Genomic DNA, 22,409 nt, shown 5'->3' with positions numbered 1-22,409 from the left:
TGGGCTATTACTTTTCTAAGAGAAAGGTTCTATAGTTTAATTGATATTAATTTATTAGTGAATTAATTTTCCCCATTGACTTATAATGGGAATCGCAAAAACTCACATTCAATTATTTGTCTCTCGCAAACCATAGGGGCTAGAGTTTCAAGACTTGGAGAGGAGGTTCATAATGATTTCAAGGATTAAATAAAAAATAATTGTGTCATTTGGCCGCATGGTGGCGCCATAACACCCCACTTTACGTTTTGGCCTGTAACTCTTGAACCGTAGGTCGGAAAATTAAAAATATTTTTTCCCTGGATTCCTTGGGTCATGACGCATCTCCCCATATAGGCCACGCCCATTTGCGCCATGATAGATTTTCCGCCATCTTGAATTTTCTCCAAAACACACTTTTTGCTCCTTTTCCTACATATTTTCTTCAAATGTCACAAAAATCGGTACACATGATCCACACACACACACACACACACACACACACACACACACACACACACACACACACACACACACACACACACAGCTCCACTTCACACGGGTGTGATTTTTTTTTTACAGTCTATGACAGGGGTCTTCAACGTTTTCAGGCCAAGGACCCCTTAGCTGAGATAGATGAAGCAGGGACCCCCAGATTTGTGTTTTCAGATATTTAACCACTTGAACCGTCAATACTTAATAAACTTGACCTCTCACTCTGTACTTAGTCTGCTCTTTTTCCCCTCTACACCAAACCTCTTTGCCAAAAATAGCCGATCTACGCTGCGAGGCGTTGTGAGCTTGTAGATCGGCTATTTTTGGCTAAAGTTCTCAGAATATGGACACTAGGGTTCAAGTGATTAATATAAAAAAGAAGGAAAAAAAGCTTCTATCACACAAAGATTTGGAGGACCCCCTCTGGTAACTCTGAGGACCCCCTAGGGGTCCCGGACCCCCTGTTGAAGACCCCTGGTCTATGATTCAACCGAGCTGTGTAATGACATGTAACAACAGTGAGCTGTCCTCCTGTCCACACAGGTGTCCAGTCCGGCCTCCATGCCCCGGGTGTTGTAATAACATGTAATAACAGTGAGCTGTCGTCCTGTCCACACAGGTGTCCAGTCCGGCCTCCATGCCCCGGGTGTTGTAATGACATGTAATAACAGTGAGCTGTCGTCCTGTCCACACAGGTGTCCAGTCCGGCCTCCATGCCCCGGGTGTTGTAATAACATGTAATAACAGTGAGCTGTCCTCCTGTCCACACAGGTGTCCAGTCCGGCCTCCATGCCCCGGGTGTTGTAATGACATGTAATAACAGTGAGCTGTCGTCCTGTCCACACAGGTGTCCAGTCCGGCCTCCATGCCCCGGGTGTTGTAATAACATGTAATAACAGTGAGCTGTCCTCCTGTCCACACAGGTGTCCAGTCCGGCCTCCATGCCCCGGGTGTTGTAATGACATGTAATAACAGTGAGCTGTCGTCCTGTCCACACAGGTGTCCAGTCCGGCCTCCATGCCCCGGGTGTTGGAGAGCAGGACGTCGCCCAGTAAATTCATGCACAAGATGCAGATGCAGAAGGCCGGCCCCCCGGTGCCCGCCTCCCACATCGTGCCCCCCGCGGCGCAGTCGCCCCTCATACGGCGGGACATGCCTTTCCCTCCCGGATCCGTGGAGGCCACCCATCCCGTCTTGAAACCACGACGGCGACTCACCGTCAAAGAGATCGGTATGTTTGGCGGCTAACAGCACTGCTGATAATGATTTCTTTGCTGTGGAGAATCCGTATTGTATTTTTTATTTTTTATTTTTTTATGTATTTTTTGTGGCTTTTATGCCTTTATTGATAGTATACAGTAGATTTGACAGGAAATGGGGAGAGAGAGATGGGGAGTGACATGCGGCAAAGGTCGTCCGGATCGGGAATCGAACCGGCGACGCCGCGGCAACCATGCCTATGTGGCGGTGCCTATGTGGTATGCGCCTTGACCAGTAGGGCACCGGACGCCCCAGAATCTCTGTATTCTAACTTTTTTTCCCCCCATACATCTATGTCCTACTTCATCATACTACATCGTAGAACTGCTACTATTTTTGTTTTATTTTTAATCCTATGAAAGTGACTGTTTTGGACAAGAGGTTTCCATCTGACGGCGCCCAAAAAAAAAACGTTTTCATACAATACTGCATTTAGCTTATTGAATATCCAAAACTGTTCCCATACGTTTTGTTAATAATATCGTTCTCGTTGGATAACAATTTATGCAAGCCACAGACAGACTAAACCACTTTTAACTTGGAAAAAAAAATCCTGCGGATATATAGCTCGCAACGCGTGGCTATGCAACACGTTGTGAGCTTGTTAATCGACTATTTCGACTACCTTTTTACTGCTTTATTATGAAAATGTGGCACCCAGTTGGAAGTTAATAACATTAAGCGTCCCGTGAAGCTTGGCCAACATGACCCTGGGCATACAAACATGGGACAAATGGAGACGGATGTAGGAGGGGTTACCTTAGCTCCTTACAGGACCTCAACATGTTGAAATGACCAAGACGGGAGTTTCTGCCCTGGCGGACAGCAACCATACATGAACCATCATGAAATTCCTGGAAATATTTTGAAATTAGAAAAATATTTTTTTCAGTACTGGAAAAGTTTTGGAATTCATCAAGGGTCCTGGAAGGTCCTGGAACAAATAGCTATGCATTGTCTTTGGTTATTGATTTTGTTAATACCTCTGACATGACAAATTAAACATGGGCCAAATTGTCAAATATTAGAGGCAGAAATTGTGAAAATAGTGCTCGTCAGGGTGCCGGGGTCCCCAGTTAAAACATGATTATTTCGGGGGTCACGGCCTGAAAAGGTTGAGAACCACTGGCATATACACTACCTGTCTTTGGGCATTGCGCATAGGAGTAAGCAACCTGTTATTGAGCTGAATTATTGTTATATAGTCCTGGAAATTGGGTTCAATATTCTGGAAAAGTTTTGGAAATGAATTGTTAAAAATGTGTAGGAACCCTGACGAACGCAACTGTGTTTTCCGGTTGTTTTCCGTCTCGGCAGGAACCCCAGAGGCCTGGCGGGTGATGATGTCACTAAAGTCTGGTCTGCTGGCTGAGAGCACGTGGGCCTTGGACACCATCAACATCCTGCTGTACGACGACAACAGCATCCAGACCTTCAGCCTCAACACGGTGGGTAACAGCAGACCGTCATCATCACACCCACGTCCACTTTATCAGCCTCAGGAGTTTAGAGTTAGGATTAGGGGTGCAATGGCGATATGGTGATAATTATCGCTGAGACGATACAATGTGTCCACGATATACCTTTTTCAAAGGTATCGTATATATCGTGATACAATTGAGGGAGCCTTGTAAATACAGAGATTCATTGCAGAATTCAATTTAAACCTGCGTTTTGGTCAAAATCATCAGTTCTCAAACTTTAAAATGTCATGGTCTCCACTTAACTCTGACAGTATACAAATACGGGTCCATTTGGTTTCATTTGGTCCATTTGGTTTCATGTCAGAGTTAGATACTTGTAAAGTCCAATTTAGACCTCCCAAAAGGAACCCAGAGAGTCTAGTTTTTTTGTCAAGTAACTTGAAAAATAACCATAAAAACCAACGTGAAAAAGAATTGTGATAAAATCGTGTATCGTGATACAGCTTGGGAAAATATCCATATATTGTATTTTTCCATATTGCCCACCCCTAGTTAGGATTAGCCTTGTGAACTTGTAGATCGGCTATTTCCGGTCAGTAAAAGTCATCCTTGAGAAGACGGCCAAGTAGTAGGGCAGGAGAGAGGGGTCTACCACCCCAATGACATGTTTTCGAAACCTGTTTTTTTTGGACCGTTATGATGTCTAGTTATGATTTCTGCTTGTTGCCGTCGCCAACTAATACCCCATGGGGTTCATTTTTAACCTTTTCTCACAACTATTCCCGATCTGAACCATACAATGGTCATAACAGAAAATGCCATAACGCTTGATGTAAACAACCTACAGGGACAAATGAACACACTTTTCTATATGATTTTGACCCAGGGAATTCATTAAAGTGGTTATTTTTAACATTTATGCACATCTTGACCCTATTTCAGGACAGAAACGGTGAAAAATAACCCAAAAATGTTCAAAACACGTCTATACTTCTCTTTGTACAGATGAATTAAGGTGTATTCTTTTGATACCACAGGTTTTTTAGGACCCTTATGATGTCTAGTTATGATTTCTGCTTGTTGCCGTGGTCAACTAATGTCCCATGGGGTTAATTTTTAACCTTTTCTCACATATCCCCAATTAGTGTGGGGATTTAGGGGAGCAAATGCTAATTTCGTGCAATTTTGACTTAAAGCGCGAAATTTTGCACAGATGTAGCCCAGGGCTTGCTCTAATGATTTAGCTAGGGCGCCCGAGTCTGCGACCTTCGGGGTCTCCACAGCGGTCAAATCAAGTTGGGCTTCCATTGACTTTCTATACAGGAGGAAAATACCCAGAAAAAGATTTTTTTTCTGGGTATTTAAGGAGGATCTGAGGGGTCTAACTAGGGGTTTGTCATGATGCTGAATCCATTGCAGGCATTTGTTTTGCACAAAAAACATTCTGTGGGCTAGAAATGGCCTCAGAAAACAATACACGTATGGGTGAGTATTCATGTTAGTCGGAGGCCTTAGGGTTTTTTTTTCTTGTGCTAATCAGTCTAAAAGTTCAAAATTTTGCAAAGATGTAGCTCAGGGCATGTTCTAATGATTTAGCTAGGGCACCCGAGTCTGCGACCTTCGGGGTCGCCACAGCACCCACACAACTCTGAAAAGTGATGACTCATCACTTTTCATCACTAAAGTCGATGGGAGCCCAACTTGATTTGGCCGCTGTGGCAACCCCGAATGTCGCAGACTCGGGCGCCCTAGTTAAATCATTAGAGCATGCCCTGAGTGAGCTACATCTGTGCAAAATCTTGAACTTTTAGACTGATTAGCACGAGAAAAAAAAACCCTAAGGCCTCCGACTAACATGAATACTCACCCATACGTGTATTGTTTTCTAAGGCCATTTCTAGCCCACTGAATGTTTTTTGTGCAAAACAAATGCCTGCAATGGATTCAGCATCATGACAAACCCCTAGTTAGACCCCTCAGATCCTCCTTAAATACCCAGAAAAAAAATCTTTTTCTGGGTATTTTCCTCCTGTATAGAAAGTCAATGGAAGCCCAACTTGATTTGACCGCTGTGGAGACCCCGAAGGTCGCAGACTCGGGCGCCCTAGCTAAATCATTAGAGCAAGCCCTGGGCTACATCTGTGCAAAATTCCGCGCTTTAAGTCAAAATTGCACGAATTTAGCATTTGCTCCCCTAAATCCCCACACTAATTGGGGATATGTGAGAAAAGGTTAAAAATTAACCCCATGGGACATTAGTTGACCACGGCAACAAGCAGAAATCATAACTAGACATCATAAGGGTCCTAAAAAACCTGTGGTATCAAAAGAATACACCTTAATTCATCTGTACAAAGAGAAGTATAGACGTGTTTTGAACATTTTTGGGTTATTCTTCGCCGTTTCTGTCCTGAAATAGGGTCAAGATGTGCTTAAATGTAAAAAATAACCACTTTAATGAATTCCCTGGGTCAAAATCATATAGAAAAGTGTGTTCATTTGTCCCTGTAGGTTGTTTACATCAAGCGTTATGGCATTTTCTGTTATGACCATTGTATGGTTCAGATTGGGAATAGTTGTGAGAAAAGGTTAAAAATGAACCCCATGGGGTATTAGTTGGCGACGGCAACAAGCAGAAATCATAACTAGACATCATAACGGTCCAAAAAAAACAGGTTTCGAAAACATGTCATTGGGGTGCTGGTAGACCCCTCTCTCCTGCCCTACTAAAGAGTTGAGGGCTCTTGACACAAAAGCACTATAACTCTTGGTTATGATTGTGCTGTGAACTCCCTGTTTACTATGATTTTTCAAACTGGTGTGACTGAATGGCCTTTTAGTCAACAGACAGCTATGCTGCCCTCTATGGGCATATGAATATTCTAGATTGATATTCATATGCATTTTGTTGTATTGTTGTTGATGTACTGACATATTAGCTTGCTTATTATATTGATGTATTACCTGCTTATTGTAAGTCGATTTGGATTAAAAGCGTCTGCTAAATGCCTAAATTGTATGGGTATCCAAATGAGTCGATCCAGTTGTTGTGACTGAGAGCTTTTAAACCATGTGTTTGTTAACAATACTAACCCAAGTCATTTCCTTCCCCTCTCCACAGTTGCCTGGTTTTCTAGAGCTGGTGGTGGAGTATTTCCGACGCTGCCTCATCGAGATCTTCGGCATCCTGCGGGAGTACGAGGTCGGGGACCCCGGCCAGAGGACGCTGCTAGACCCAGACGCCTTGAACCGGGACTTTGCGGGCGCGGAGGACGAGGACCCACTCCCGGAGGACATGGAGCTGGACGAAGAGGAGGAGGAGGACGAAGATGAGGAGGAAGAGGAGCAGAAGGGCGCGGCCGAAGGGCAGCCTCGCGTGAAGGCCGAGGAGGAGCAGCAGCCGTGCTCTGGGGGCTCTCGGACAGAGGAGAAGGCTGAAGACGAGGAGAGGAAAGGGAAGGGGTCTTCGTCCGAACAGCCGCCGCAGGAGAGGCCCAAGCAGGCCAGCAAGTTCGACAAGCTCCCCCTCAAGGTGGTACGAAAGAAGGACCCGTTTGCGGCCAACCGCGCCAGCCACCACGGCAAGGTGCAGGAGTTCGACAGTGGGCTGCTCCACTGGAGCGCCGGCGGGGGAGACTCCACGGAACACATCCAGACCCACTTCGAGCCTCGGCACGACTTCGTGGAGCCCCGGGAACGGATGCTGGTCCCCATGAAACTCCTGAAGAGGAAATTACCCGAAAGAGAAGCGGCGGCAGCAGCAGCGGGGGAAACCGGCGCACGGGCAGAGGAGGCCAAAGAGCGGCGTCTGGATGAGGACGAGAGGCCAAAGCGGCCATCTTCCCGGGAGAACAACTCGGCGGGGGAGAAGGCCTCTACGTCGGAGAGGCCCTCGACACCCTCTACGTCGGAGACGTCCGAGAAGGCCCCTGCGTCTGAGAAAGCCTCGACGTCTGAGAAGACGTCCGAGAAGGCCTCGACCTCCGAGAAAGCCTCGACCTCCGAGAAGGCTTCAACATCCGAGAAGATGTCTGAGAAGCCTTCCACATCTGAGAAGACGTCCGAAAAGGCCACGACATCCGAGAAGACCTCGACATCCGAGAAGACCTCGACATCCGAGAAGACCTCGATATCTGAGAAGACCTCGACATCCGAGAAGGCGTCCGAGAAGGCCTCAACATCAGAGAAGGCCTCAACATCAGAGAAGGCCTCAGCGTCCGAGAACAAGGCCTCGATGTCGGAGAAGGCCAGCAAATCGGCCAACAACAACGACGAGGAGAACAAACCGGACGCAGACGCAAAGCAGTCGGAGAAGGATAGCTCCAGAAGCCAACAGGAGAACAGCAGCAGCAGCAGCGCCAGCGCCAGCGTGGCAGCCATGCTCGGTGGCAGCGACCTGGCCCTGCTGCCGTCGTCCCGCCGCCTCGGCACCATCCTGGAGGACGAGCCGCACAGCAAGGACGAGGGCCCGCTCATCACGCTGGCCCACTGGCAGGACTCCCTGGCCCGCCGCTGCGTCTGCGTGTCCAACATCGTCCGCAGCCTCTCCTTCGTCCCGGGCAACGACCACGAGATGTCCAAGCACCCGGGGCTGCTGCTGCTGCTCAGCCGCCTCATCCTGCTCCACCACAGGTACGCACCGTTATTATTACATGATTAAACAACCCATTTAGGCCTAGAGTTATTGCATGCTTTAACCAGTGAAAAATAGCGCTGCGAACTTGTAGATCTGCTATTTTTTGAAAAAGTCGTGAAAATGTGTGCAAATCTTTGAATATATGTATTTTTCAAAGCAAACGTTTGTAACTCAAATTTTGCTTCTGGGGGGTCCCTGGAACTAAATATTTTGAGATGCGGGTCCGTGGCCAAATAAATATCAGTTTAGGGGGTCCTTCACATGAAAAGGTTTGAGAACCACTGACATAGTAGTTTCTCAAGAACAGACTAACTGAGCTCCAGTTAAGTGAAAAGGACATTTTCTTTGACGATGGCTAGCCAGATTGCTGACATAGAAACATAGGTTTTTCAAAAAATCTTAGAAGGATTCAAAAGACACTTATAGAATCGGGTCAAAATTCAAAAATAGCTGATCTTCGAGTGCCGCGCTGTGAGCTTGTATATCTGCTATTTTTCAATAGTTAAAGCATAAAATAATGATACACAATAATGTGTACCCGTTCTAAATGGGTATTAATCAATTATTATTAACATTTTTTTCTGTAACCGTCATATTCATTCCATTCATCTGTATCAATTTGTCTGTTAAACTGTTGTAGCTAAGCTACAATGCCGAAAGGCTTGGCCGAGACAATGTTTTGCGCCCTGTTCGTCCGTTCGTCTGTCCGTGTGTTACCAGCTAATCTCCGGTGCCGTGCACACACACTCCCTGGATGCCAATTCTGACCCACATTTTCATCGGAACGTTCTAACTCTACCATGAGGCAAATCTTTGCATAACACATTTCTTTTACAGAACTCCTATAGATTTTGTCCAAAAATCATGCGAATCGGTACACAATATCTCCATAGTCATGTGATCATGTGATTTCCCTGAAATTCTGCACACACATTCCCGCTAGGTCAAGGAACGAGCAGGTTGACCTCTGCTTAACACATTTTTGGAACATAATGATTCAAATCATGCATGCAGTGTCCGATTGCCGTGAAAGGCCATAGAAGATACGGCACCCTTTTCACATTGGCCTTTTATAGCGCCACCAGGAGGCCACAATAACCTTCCGGACCTGGCGGAGACCTGTGCTCGGAAGAGCACTGCTTCTAGTTCTGATTATTGGTATCATTTCTTTGTATATATAAAAGTTCTCATATGTCACTGTCGGGCAGAAACCTCGTATCTCCAAGTTTCAAATTTGTACGTTCTTTCGCGAAGTGAAGCCCTGCTTCATCAGACAAGGCCGTCGCACAAAAGTAGTGAAAACAGCAGATCTACAAGCACACAACGCCTCGCGATGCGAGGCGTTTTGTGCTTGTAGATCGGCTGTTTTCACTAGTTTAAATCATTTTTAAAATGATAAATGCAAAACGAACGGTTTTGGACATTTGTGTCGTTTTCACCCGACAACAACGCATATCTGCCCTGTGAAATTATTTTATTTTTTACAAAGCCTAAAACGCCATGCAGACATTTTGAGAGAATTCTATCTCGCAATGTCAAACTCGTTAACCCATTTAGAATGGGTACACATTATTGTGTATCATTATTTTATGCTTTAACTATTCAAAAATAGCAGATATACAAGCTCACAGCCCGCTGCGAGCTTGTAGATCTGCTATTTTTGAAAAATCTTGAAATTTGAATTTTGACCCGATTCTATAAGTGTCTATGAATCCTAATCGCAATCGCAATTGTGTACGTCCCCCCCTAACCCACAGGCACCCCGAGCGGAAACAGGCGCCGCTGACGTACGAGAAGGACGAGGAGTCCGACGAGGGCGTGAGCCAGCGGGACACGGAGTGGTGGTGGGACTGCCTGGAGCTGCTCCGGGAGAACACGCTGGTCACCCTGGCCAACATCTCGGGCCAGCTGGACCTCTCCGTCTACTCGGAGAGCATCTGCCTGCCTCTGCTGGACGGCCTCCTCCACTGGGCCGTGTGCCCCTCGGCCGAGGCCCAGGACCCCTTCCCCACGCTGGGGCCGCACAGCGCCCTGTCGCCCCAGAGACTGGTCCTGGAGACCCTCAGCAAGCTGAGCGTCCAGGACAACAACGTGGACCTGGTGCTGGCCACGCCGCCCTTCGCCCGGCTGGAGCGGCTCTACGGCATCCTGGTGCGGCTGATCGGCGACCGCAAGGTGGCCGTGTGCCGGGAGATGGCCGTGGTGCTGCTGGCCAACCTGGCGCAGGGCTGCGGCGTGGCGGCGCGCGCCATCGCCGTCCAGAAGGGCAGCGTGGGCAACCTGCTGGGCTTCCTGGAGGACAGCCTGGCGGCCACGCAGCTCCAGCAGAGCCAGAGCTCTCTGCTGCACCTGCAGGGGATGCACCTGGAGCCCACCAGCCCGGACATGATGCGGCGAGCGGCCCGCGCCCTGCACGCCTTAGCCCGCGTGGAGGAGAACCGCTCCGAGTTCACGCTGTACGAGTCCCGGCTCCTCGACCTCTCCGTGTCCCCGCTAATGAACTCGCTGGTGTCCCACGTCATCTGCGATGTACTCTTTCTGATCGGCCAGTCATGACAGCTGTAGGGAGCTGAGGCTCCAACCTTCTTTAGGGGTTTTTAAAATCCCTGCCCCCCACGCCCCAAACCACCCCCCACCACCCCACGTCTCTCTCTCTGTCTCTCTTCTCCCCCCTCCTCCCCCGGTGACCTGGCTTGTATGTGTAAAAAAGGGGCAGGGAAAGCTCAAGTGACTCTTTTTAATTTATGCAAAACCCTTCAGATTCCATTCTCTGAGCCCTCCCCAGGCCTGTCCTCGTTGGAGGCGGGCCAGTCACAGAGCTGCAGTGGATTAAACCGACCAGAGAGACTCCCCAACAAGCAGCCGCAAAACAACAACAACAACAACTTGGATCGTGAACGAACCAACCAGACAATGTCGGAGCAGAGCGGCAAAAAGGTTTAGGGGACCGTGCCGCGACTCGTGGGTGTGTGTGTGCGCGCGGGGGAGGAGGAGGAAGAGGAGGTCGGGGAGGGGAGGGGAAGGAGGGGGTAAAAGTACTTTTTAATAAGAAAAAGATAAATAAATGAATTAAATAAATAGCTGAAAAACAAAAAAACAAAAACAAGAGAAAAAACTGTTAACCAAAGTTGCTGTCTCGTTTACAGTGAGTTTTGGGTAGGCTTAACCTGTTGTGCCCCCCGGCTCTCCCCTCTCTCGATGGGGGGGGCACAAGTGGAGTCTGTAAACTGGTTTTCTGTTTTCCTGAGGCGATTTGAAAAAGAAGATAAAAAAAGCAGAACTGACGATGAGTGGCCAACTGGTTCTGGTTGCTGTTCAACTGGATCCTCCCCAGCGGTCCCACAGCCTGCTGCTCCAGCGGGGGGAGGCCTGTGCAGTGTGCAGTAGATTGTAGGACACTTTCTGTACCGTACTGCTCTCTTTATGAGTGTAAAGCATTCTGTAAACACACACACACACACACCACTTCGTCTCTCTTCTATTCTCTCTCTCTCTTTCACACACACACACACACACACACGCATACATACACACACACGCAACACACAAACGCGCGCAGAGAAGGGCGACGACGGCGCAGCAGCAGCTCTCCCTTAGACGTTTTCGAGGACGTTTCTTTTTTTTTTTTCTCTTAACTTGTTTTTAGTTTGGTGTTTTCAAGAGAGAAAAAACTAAACACAAAAAGGTAATCCCCTCCCCCCTCCCCCCCCTAAAGTTTTAAAGAAGAAAAAGACCCCTACGACGGACGACGACGACAACAACAATCCTTACCTCCTCTTTTATCCCTTGATTGTATGAGATACCCTTGACGGAAAAAGAAGTCGTAGTCCCCCCCCCATCCCCCCCCTCCCCCCCAGAGGACTTGCTTTTCAACTTGGGATAACAGCTTTGCTGTGGTGTATATATGATGTTGTACATTACACTTCTTTCTGTGTCCGTCCTCTTCTCTGTCTGTGTCACTATTTCCCCTCTACAAACGACACGCTAACGGGCTGGGGAGGCGGGGGCATCGATCCATCGAGGGCCCCATTCGTTCTTCGTCGCAGGACGGACGGACGGCCGGCCGCGCGCTGGAGAACGGCTCCACGACCGTAGGTCGGTGGGCCGTTTTCTGGCCGGCGACGGAGCATAAATTGAGGTCGTAAATTAAGCCCTTTTTTTGGGGGGTTCCGGAACTCTTGGTTCCGGGTCCTACTACAATCCCCACAACTTCTCTCTGACTGCGCTGATGAGATGGACCCTTCCCTCTCCCGGTCTGTCTCTCGCTCTCTCTCTCTCTCTTTCTCTCTCTTTTCACAGCTCCTTAGTACGGCAGACACGGCTCAAACCCTGTTAATCTCCTGGTACAAAAATGAAAAATAAACCCTAGATGAAGTTACGTTTGACAATTTTTCTCTCCGGTTAATATGGATTCTCTCTGCATATTTGTATTTCAAGACTTATGTAGCTAAAGACATCATGTAAATTCCTCCCTTTCCCCCTTTTTTGGCTCAATGAATATCATTTATTCAGTATGAAAATCTTTATACTATATGTTCCACGTGGTAAGAATTAAATGTACATTAAATCTTCCTAAGATGTTTAACGGCGTCATTCCTCTGGTGTTTCTGGGGCATGGAGGTGTACCTTTTTATTTTTCTTCTTCCGGATCATCCGGATACAAGAATAATAATAAATGATCTTCAAGGTTTTATCTGGGAATAACTTCATGTGCATGCATTATCCTTGAGCTCACTATTCAGAAGTTCAGTTACAAAGAACATGGCCCATTCACATATTTTGAAGACTCCTTCCCTTTTTAAAAGAAATCTCAATGTGTTGTGCCAGGAACCCCTAGAAGAAATGATTTGTAAAAAAAGAAGGAAAAAAAACATACTGAAGATTTTTCAATAATGTTAAAACATAGCAGTGTGGCACAAAGTGACCCACTGAGCTTGCCTTGTAGATCTGCTATTTTTGAGAACCACTTTTGGATAGCACTGCCAAACTTATCGTCGTTGTCGAGTGGAAACCTCGTATCTCCAAGTTTCACGTTTGTACATTCTTTCGCAAAGTAAAGCCCTGCTTCATCATACAAGGCCGTCGCACAAAAGTATAACAGCAGAGGCGTTGTGGGCTTGTAGATCGGCTGTGCTTGTAGATCGGCTGTTTTCACTAGTTTAAATTTTTTTTTAAATGATAAATGCAAAAGCAACGGTTTTGGACATACAAGGTTTTTACCCGACAACCACGTTATGCTGCTATATCTATATTGCTCAAATAAAGTTGAGTTGTAAAAAGAAAATCCCTAGGGCCTACCAGATCAACCTGTAGGGGGCAGCATTGACAAGACTACATGCAAGTTGATGCAACTGGAAAGGTGCTATTCTGGGAAAGTGCAAGTGTGGTTGTGAAGCTTGACCAATACTCTAGTCATTATATTGTCCACTTAGAAAAGGGACAGAAAGTGGGATAATAACCAGGGGATAATACTGATATTTTCACAAATTGGTACCACCCAAGGTGACCGTACGTTTTTTACATTTTTGTCTTCCTACATGTCTCTAGTTTACATTTTGGTATGATAACCGTTTCTGAGAAGTAGCTTAATTGACGTTATCACCCGCTAGAGTCGTTGTCCCATTAACTTTACATTACAGGGAAAAAAAGGTAAAAAATTATCTGCTTTAAGTAGCATATGAGGGGTCAAACTAGGGGTTTTTCATGATTCTGAATCCATTGCAAGCATCTGTTTTGCACGAAAAACATTCCTTGCGCTAAAAACGACAGTTTAGTGGTTTGAAAAAGGGATGAAAAGTGATGAGTCATCACTTTTCACACGTACTGGGGATTTACCCATTGGTCCAAATGGACCCTTTTGTTGTAACTCTTGAGTCTATAGCGGTGGTGCCACAGATGGAAAGCCCATTCTTTTCCCCTGTAGAGAAAATATTATATGTAAATTATTTTAAGATTGGAACATCCAGGCTCCTGATGAATCAAATGATCAGAACAAAACATTTGATTCTGTGGTGTCAAAAAATGTAATGGTGGTTCCAGGCTTAAAGTAATGTATATATAAATATAGTATTTATATTAATATTTTCCGCCACTGCTACAGTATGCCCTAATACAAATGGAACCATTTTTATGTTTTTTTTTCCATCTCTGGTCCCCCAATCACTGTAATATTCTCTGTTATTTTAACTCGTACGTGAGAGCATACACATTACGGGTCCATTTGGTTCCATTTGTTCGTTTCTGAGTTAGACCCACAACGGTCCCCAGTCCCCGGCATTGAGAAACTGCTCAAAGGTGCTTCACTAATTCCTAGGATGCTTGTTTCTTCTCAAAGAAGAAACCTTTTATTTGACTCTTATATGATTTATTTTTGAAACGACAAGAATTGTACACAGAATATAGAAAGGGAAAGTGCCGGGAGGAAGCAAGAAGCCCAAAGGACATGATTTGCAAACAATTGGCCAACAAATTTGGCACGCATTATGGAACTACAATTGACAAGATGATTGCATCATGAATAAATACAAATTCTGCAACATAGCTGAAATACATGATAATCATACCTGATTATGAATGACATGATTATTGACGTAGTTGATGTATATGATTATACAGGGTGTCAAAGCCACACAGTAAGACAAGTAAACAGGGAATAGACAACAAATGACCCCAAAAAAGGAAGTATTGCGTTCGGTTGCGTATCTGACCCTGTATGGGGTTCCCTCAGCCTTATGTTCCCTCAATCCCTAACAATTGTTTTTCATCCAAATTAGACCCTGTGTTTCCTCAACCTTATGTTCCCCCAGCCCTATGTTCCCTCGTCCCAAAATAGACTATGTCCCCTCTGCGCGCCCGTAGCCAATCAGGGACCAGCATTCCTGGTGACATCACCATCAACAGCCAGTGAGGGACCCGCATTCTTGGTGACGTCACAATCAACAAGTGCGACCTGATATAAGTAACAAAGCACGCTCTGCTGGCGCACAAGTAGGCCATACATGGCCACAGTGCACAAGGAGCAAGTTGGCACCTCGACAGAGTACAGTCTAGTTGGGTCTGTGTTATCAGGGAGTGTGTGACAAGTCCCCCCTCCAGTCATGTTTTGAAATATGCAAATATACTCTATCATTAATGTGGTGTTGTTTAACATGTTTTTTCCCTCCCCTACATAGAAAAACTAAACAAAACAGAAAAGTGGTCCCTTGTTGCCGAAATTCTGGATAACATGAATATTCAATGGGTGCTGAATATTCATAATGTCCTAATATGAAAAATACATCACAGGCCCGCCCACTACTGCTGCTCCAAAGTGGTTTGGCGTTCTCAGCAAGCGGCTAATCTGCATGTTAGCTGGACCTGGTGGGCTGGTGTAGCTGAGTGGGTGGAGAGGAGGCTGTCTGGGAATGGGAAGGTCGTAGGTTCCACCCCCACCCCCTGGCTCTCCCAGTGTCTGAGCGTTATGATCAGGGACGTGCTGGGCCCCTGATTCAGCCTGGCTCTCTATAGCGCTGCTGCTACTCAAAGATTTAACATTTCAGATCATGACAAGTGACAAGCCAGTGGGCCAATTACATATTACATATTAGTTATATTTCGTCATTGTCGGGTGGAAACCTTGTACGTCCAAAACCGTTTGTTTCGTATATATCATTTTAAAAATGATTTAAACTAGTGAAAACAGCCGATCTACAAGCACACAACGCCTCCCGGTGCGAGGCGTTGTGTGCTTGTAGATCTGCTGTTTTCACTACTTTTGTGCGATGGCCTTGTATGATGAAGCAGGGCTTTGCTTTGAGAAAAAATCTACAAATTTGAAACTTGGTGATACCAGGTTTCTGCCCGACAGTGACGATTTACTTTGTTGGCCGCCTAACCCCCAAAATGGAATGAAGGCCGACATTTAATTTTAAATGTTTTCCTAATGGCCGGCCGTTCAGGAGTTGTCCCACTTTTCCCAATGGTCCCTGGTTATGATTGTTAGCAGACGATGAATTCTATCTAAACTAGAAAGGTGCAATTCCGGGGAAATTGCAAGTGTGGTTGCACTGACGCGAGTCGCGAGGAATCCGCTGGGAAATGAATTCCGTCTTACCATTTATTTACTTTACACATTATATATTGTGATGACAAGTGAAGCATGACCAAAAGCTTCACTTTTCTGTTCCGCCCAACCAGGATAATATCACTCAAAACGTTTACAAAACACAGGTTCACTTTGCTGTGTGCTGCCCACAGCAACCACTAATTATCTGTGCAAATGTACTGTGGCACTGTGGTCTCAAAGCGGGGTCTGGGGACCCCCAGGGGTCAAGAAGTAGTAAGCCTTGCCAAGCCATGAGGCCCATAGGTCAGGATCCTATCTCCTGTTTCTGTAGCATGAGGCAGCTTGATGTATAGGTACACCCGCTGGACATGACGCTAGGATGTCACAGGGACTTGCCCCCAAATCCAACCCTTGATTTCAAGCAAGGAGGAATTTGGGTCCCCGGCCCAGGATTGAACCCCGGCCTCCCAGTCTCAGGGCAGGCACTCTAACCACAAAGTCAACTGAGCTGGTTTTCCTATTTATTACATGGGTTGTGCTCGTAAGCGCACGTTTGATGACTGTGACTGAGCCTAATAGATCGCCTATCTTCACAATTTTTATATGTGAAAAGGTTTAGAACAGGGGTCTTCAACAGGGGGTCCGGGACCCCAAGGGCGTCCTCAGAGTTACTGCAGGGGGTCCTCCAAATCTTTGTGCGATAGAAGCTTTTTTTTCTCCCTTTCTATATTAACCACTTGAACCCTTGCATCCATATTCAGAGAACTTTAGCCAAAAATAGCAGATCTACAAGCTCATAGCTTGTACATCGGCTATTTTAGGCAAAGAGCTTTGGTGTAGAAGGGGAAAAGAGCAGACTAAGTACAGAGTGAAGGGTCAGGTTTATTAAGTATTGACGGTTCAAGTGGTTAAATATCTGAAAACTCAAATTGACATGATGAATCCAAAATACACAGATGAAACTATATGGAATCTATGAACAGGTTGGGGGGGGGGGGGGGGGGGGTCCCTGCTTCATCTCTCTTTCAACTAAGGGGTCCTTGGCCTGAAAACGTTGAAGACCCCTGATTTAGAACCACTATAGGGCTGCGGTGCATAAAGCGCTCATTTACAGACTGACGCACATTTGAGTTCACTGGCAAAAAAGAAAAACCCACAGGCACTGTGTCTGTAGAGAAACTGATATGGCGGGCTGAGTCATTCTTCACCATATTCTCCACATGTGGGCAAGTGCACACCAAGAGAACACGCACTACAGGCCCGAATGCTTGACCCTGACTGTTGTGATCCTATAAGAGCCATCATTTAATCAGGTGGTGGCTGGTGGTGATTCAGTTGGATTGCCCCCGCTCTGCAAGCAAGCTGCACCAGCCTGGAAAACAAGATGACACAAGGTAATATCACTTTTTTACAGAGGAAACCAGCACTCACTCTGATCAGGGGCGTCAATTGGGTGTGGCAGGGGTATATGCAGCTGCCATACCCTGGGTCCAGGGGGGGAAATAAAAAGTTCCTTTTAAATATAAATCCATGAATGTCTCTTTGTCTATCTGCGCTGGTTATTATATTGTTAAATTACAGTAAAATAACTACAAATGCAACATTTTTCAAAACGGTCACTTTAACAAGGTATTATGATTATATCCTCCAGACTTGTATTCTTCCCAGCTTGACAAAATGGTATATTCCCAGGTTCCGCAGGTCAGCTGCACAGGTGCAATGCATTATTGTTAATTGTGGCACGTTTACTTACATGCTAAGTTTAGCTGCACTTGAACAACCGTTCCAGGCTGCCATATCCAGCCCAAGAAACCATAGAAACCTGGGTAAAAAACTGAAAATACTAGTTTTTTTTTCAAACATTGTGAAAATAGCCGATCTACATGCTCACAACGCCTCGCAGCGCGAGGCGTTGTGAGCATGTAGATCTGTTATTTTCACAATAGAACCGTGTTATACAAAATGTAATGCCTCTTTTCCATTCTCCCCCAGCAGCAGATCAGACGTTTGGGCCCGCAGGCCTTCCTCAGCCTGAATGAAGACATACAGGGTAATATAAACACCATGTTCTCAAGTTCATTACAGGTCGGGTAAGAGATATGTTTGGTTAAAACAAAAAACATAAGAGTCAAAGCTATAGGGGTCTCCCTGTCTCTCCAGCTCCTTGGTATAAACAGAAAATACATTTTCAATTTCAGCCAATCAGAATAGTACCCATTTATCAAATATTTATTGAGCGGTGGTAAACCACTCCTATATGTGGCTGTGCGTGTGTCCGTAGCCTTTTTCCTCTGCGTTTTGCCATAGCAAAATGTGTGTGCGTAGCATCATATTTGTCTAGTGATGTCATTGTCGTGTGTCTGTAGCCTTTTTCCTCAGCGTCAGTGTGTGTGTAGCATAGCCTGTACATCCTAGACTCAAATCCTAGTCTGATGATGTTATGCAAGCACGACCACCGCTCACTTCACATTGGGTGTGATTTTATTTTATTAATACAGCACATTTGAAAACAACAGCCGTTGCAGAATGAACAAAACAAGGCATCACAAAAGCAAGTGCAATCACATACTGTATGCACTTGACATACATCAATGACATGCAAACATTTAAGTACAGAAGAGCCCACTCAGATATTATTAAAAGAGTTCTAAAAATACATAAAATATAATTATGTATTTTACATTGTTTATTAGAGAGGTGAAAGTTTTCTCTTCTGATGAAATCAGCCTTCCAACCTGTTATTGAACAAACACTCTAGCACTTATTGATATCAGAATATAACGCAAAAACCACAAAATACCACTTACTGTAAAATGTGATTCGATTTGTAAAAAGACAGGGGAATTCATAACTATTTAAGCCCTATATACTTGCCTGGACAAACGGCTAAAATAGCAGGTCTACAAGCTCATAATGTGAAACAATGTGAGCTTGTAGATCTGCTAGTTCGCTAATATATATATATATATATATATATATATATATATATATATATATATATATATATTCTAAAAAATAAAGTAAACCATTTCCACAGAGGAAAAGCATGTACAGTACTATATACAGTATACTATAAGTCTGGCAGAAGCCGAGATGAAATGAAACACATCATCGGCTATAAAAAAGAATTAATGACTAGAATGGGGACATCAAAAGCAGAGGCATACATATATGTAGGCCAGAAATCACACCTAGCGTGATGTGAGTGGTGCTATATATAAGATAATTTCATTAAGCGTCCTTCGAAGCTTGGCTAATGTGACCCTGGGCGTACAACACACTTTGAGCGCTTTGTGCAAAGATGTAAGCCAAAAGCTTTGTGTCCCAACTTTGGACAAAGCCAGATGTTAGAGCTTAGCTACTTCCAGGAGCAGCGCTCAGAAATCACACCTGTGTGAAGTGATTAGTGCTGATCATGATGATGATGATAGACCCACATGAAATCATAAGATAGGGACATACAACATCAGATCATGAACAATAAAAACGCAATAAAAATCAGTGTATTTAAGTGTCTGATGGAACCATGGGGTGAAATAATAAAATAACAAATACATATTTAGCTTAGAGCTGGAAAAAAGCATCCCAGTAGGTCACCAGTGAAGCCTAATTCCTTGGCTCAGGCACTCGGGTGGCACAGAGGTAACGTTCCTGTCCACCATCGCAGAGAACCAGGGGTTCAAATCCTCCGCCGTGCCTCCGGCTTGGCCGGGAGTCCATACAAACAATTGGTGGTAGGGAAGCTGGGGGGCGGGAAGGGTGATCTCTGTTGCTGCACTATGGCAGCCCCTTCTGGTTGGCCCGGGTATACCTTTTCAAAGGAACTGCATGGAACAATAGTGTGTTTCTTCACACAAGCTACGTCTTCCCGGTGGGGGCTCCTTATTGCTGGCAGGTAAGCCAATGGGGATTAACAGGAGTAAGAAAACAAAAGTGTGCAGGGAATTCATAACAACAAAATTATTGGCTACTCTAAAAAATAAATAAAAGGAGTCCTGGCCCTGGTCTGAGGTATAGCCTCATTCCCAGCCTTGCTCATCTGGGAAGAAGGGAAACGGGGTCTGAGGCCATTTGCTGCAAGTCCACTTCCCTCCAACGTTTCCTTAAAACAGCCTAACCTAGACCCTAAACCCTCTAACTGGTACTTGTTTTAGAGTCTTCTTCCACGGCCAGTTGGTCGTCTCCATTTGTGTGGTAACCTCGGTGTACCCTCTGGGGAACTTCAGTGTGGTGTCTCCGTTCAAGTTCAGTTTACTTTTCAGTTCACTTTCTTTTGGGATCATTTTCGGGACGGGTTTCTTACCAGGTTTGAGTCTCTTGTTCCACATCGGATGGGTAACCGAAGGCTGGATCAAACAGAGGTTTTCTTTTGTGTCGTATGATTTGACACGGCCGACGTGATCCAGCTCATTGCCTGCACCTGTAGATTGGTAGCTAGGTCTAAATCCGTCCCAAAGATCTCCGTGGCCTTCTCCAATCCCTTCCCTGGCTGCTACAAGTAGCGGACGGAGGTTCTGCTTGTCGTCTATTGCTGTGCTGATCACCAGGTCTGCGTATTGTTGGAATTCATTCTCCTCTGAAAGAGCACGTTCTATGCACTTGTCTTTGTAATCGCGCTCGTCTTGTTTCACCTTTTCGGCCATAGCACGTTTTTCAGCCACTTGTTGTTTGCAAACGTAGTCACAATATCTTCTTTCGTCTATCTTTTGTTGTTCCGCCGCTCTTTGCTGTTCTCTATGAAGGTGCTGAGATAGTTTGAGTTCGGCCTCTGCCTCCTTCTTCCCCTCTATTTCCATTCTCTTCTGTACTTTTCGCTTGGTTTTAATCTGTATCTCTCTCTCCTTCAGAACCTGAGCATGCAGGAGAGCCCTGTGCATTTTCTGGACACGTTCAGTGTTACAGAATATCTTGGACTTGGCCCTTATAAGAACATCCTTGTCTTCTTGATCCGCCGGATCTTTGTATCTGGCCTGCTCCAACTCCACCAACTTCCTTTGGTCTTCCTCGTTGGCTTCCTGAATCTTCTTCAGCTGAGCCCTGGCTTTTGCAATGGCCTCCACCTGTGCTTGGTATTTGTCCTCCTCCACGTCATCCACTAGTTGTCTTTGTTCTTCCTCAATGGCCTTCTGGATGACCAGGAGTTGGGCCTTGACCTTCGCGACCTGTGTTTGGTATTTGTCTTCCTCTATGTCCTTCAGCAGTTTTCTTTGGTCATCATCGCCGGCTTCCTGGATCTTCTTGAGTTGCTCCCTGATCTTTGAAATAGCCTCCATCTTTGATTTGTATTTGGCGAGCTCCATGTCGGACAACTTTTTCTGCTCCTTCTCCTCCTTCTCCTTCATACTCACCGGAAGGACCTTGGTATCTCCGTTTCTTGGCATTTTGACTCCCTTTATAACTCGCTACTGCTCAATAGAAAGGTTGCTCGAAAATACAAGCAGTGAACCAAAATTGCTTTATATACCACCCGATTAGGAGATTGTTGCTGACGTCATCCAGCCATGCCCAAATATAGACTTTTGGATTTAATTACATAAAAAATGCATAGCCTATCAATGTCAGCCCAGCAAAAGAGGCTGGTAGGACTTCACACCTTTTAATAAAATTGTATTCTCAGCTCCCTGCACAGAATATTTGGCTGAACTTTGATCAATATGATGGTTGTTATTGAGCGGTGCTCCTGGAAGGAGCTAAGCTCCAACATCTGGCTTTGTCCAAACTCTGTCCAAAGTTTGTTGTCGTACATTGGCCAAGCTTTGCGTTTAGCTAACAGGTTTTGTAGCAATTTGTAGCAATTATAGAACTATTAACTGTCGAATGTTTAAGCATGTTCTGTAGGCCTATTTTCCTTTACTAAAGAATTACAAATATGTATTTGTTTTAACACTGAGGTGCCCACTCTTCCTTGGTGCCCACCTCTCTGGCTGTCACCTTTCAAATGGACTGTTTCCTTATACTTTGATATTGTATTGTCCTTAATACTAGGCTGAGTAGGCTAATGTTTTAATTTACCCCTGCAAAGCTTGTAGTTCACTTATTATCGGACCGAATACAATGTGTGTTGCTTCTAGAAACCACACTAATTAAGAGAATAAATAGAATCCGAATAAAGTGGAACAGTAACGCTTTTCGGGTGGCATTATTAAGTGCATGGTCGGAGTAAAAAAAGAAAAAGAAAAAAAAAACGCCCGCATTGAGGAGCCTTTATTCTGAAACTTACCACCGAAATGACACCGGAAGTACAACGTCCACCAATCAGATCAAGTGTGTGTGCCGCTGCAGCAGAAAGGAACCGAAACACAATCAATAAGGATGAAAGATTCACTGTAAATAATGAAGGCTTTAATGTCTACGCTGCCGTGTAATTCTAGTACAATTAATTTAGTTGGACTCTTGAACACTATAGCCTTACTTTGACTAAAAGTAGTTTGGACCTCTGGTGTTAAATAATAATATAATAATAACAATGATAATGTGATGGTGATGGTGGGACAACAACAATAACATGGAGCCTGTGTCCTCCTAGCTCAGTGTGTGTTTATTTGTTGGCCCTGCGGCCACAGACCATGTT

At 45.3% G+C, this 22,409-nt stretch overlaps 1 protein-coding gene across 8 annotated transcripts in view; it reads left to right on the top strand.

Annotated features, from left to right (window-relative positions):
* The window catches only part of arid1aa (AT-rich interaction domain 1Aa), a 55,079-nt gene extending 44,306 nt beyond the window's left edge, over window positions 1-10,773 (top strand). For all 8 annotated transcript variants that reach the window (XM_080754323.1, XM_080754322.1, XM_080754324.1 and 5 more), the window contains exons 20-23: window positions 1,474-1,705; window positions 3,052-3,182; window positions 6,280-7,790; window positions 9,552-10,773. In XM_080754323.1, the coding sequence (XP_080610449.1) occupies window positions 1,474-1,705; window positions 3,052-3,182; window positions 6,280-7,790; window positions 9,552-10,350 (2,673 nt within the window). In that variant the 3' untranslated portion in view covers window positions 10,351-10,773. The remainder of the gene's footprint in view (window positions 1-1,473; window positions 1,706-3,051; window positions 3,183-6,279; window positions 7,791-9,551) is intronic.
* Window positions 10,774-22,409: the final 11,636 nt, after the last annotated feature.

This window comes from Nannobrachium achirus (assembly GCF_963921795.1).
Source record: "Nannobrachium achirus genome assembly, chromosome: 2".
NCBI lineage: Eukaryota > Metazoa > Chordata > Actinopteri > Myctophiformes > Myctophidae > Nannobrachium > Nannobrachium achirus.
Note: the sequence above shows the minus strand (reverse complement) of the source record. Positions and strands in the feature narration are given on the sequence as shown.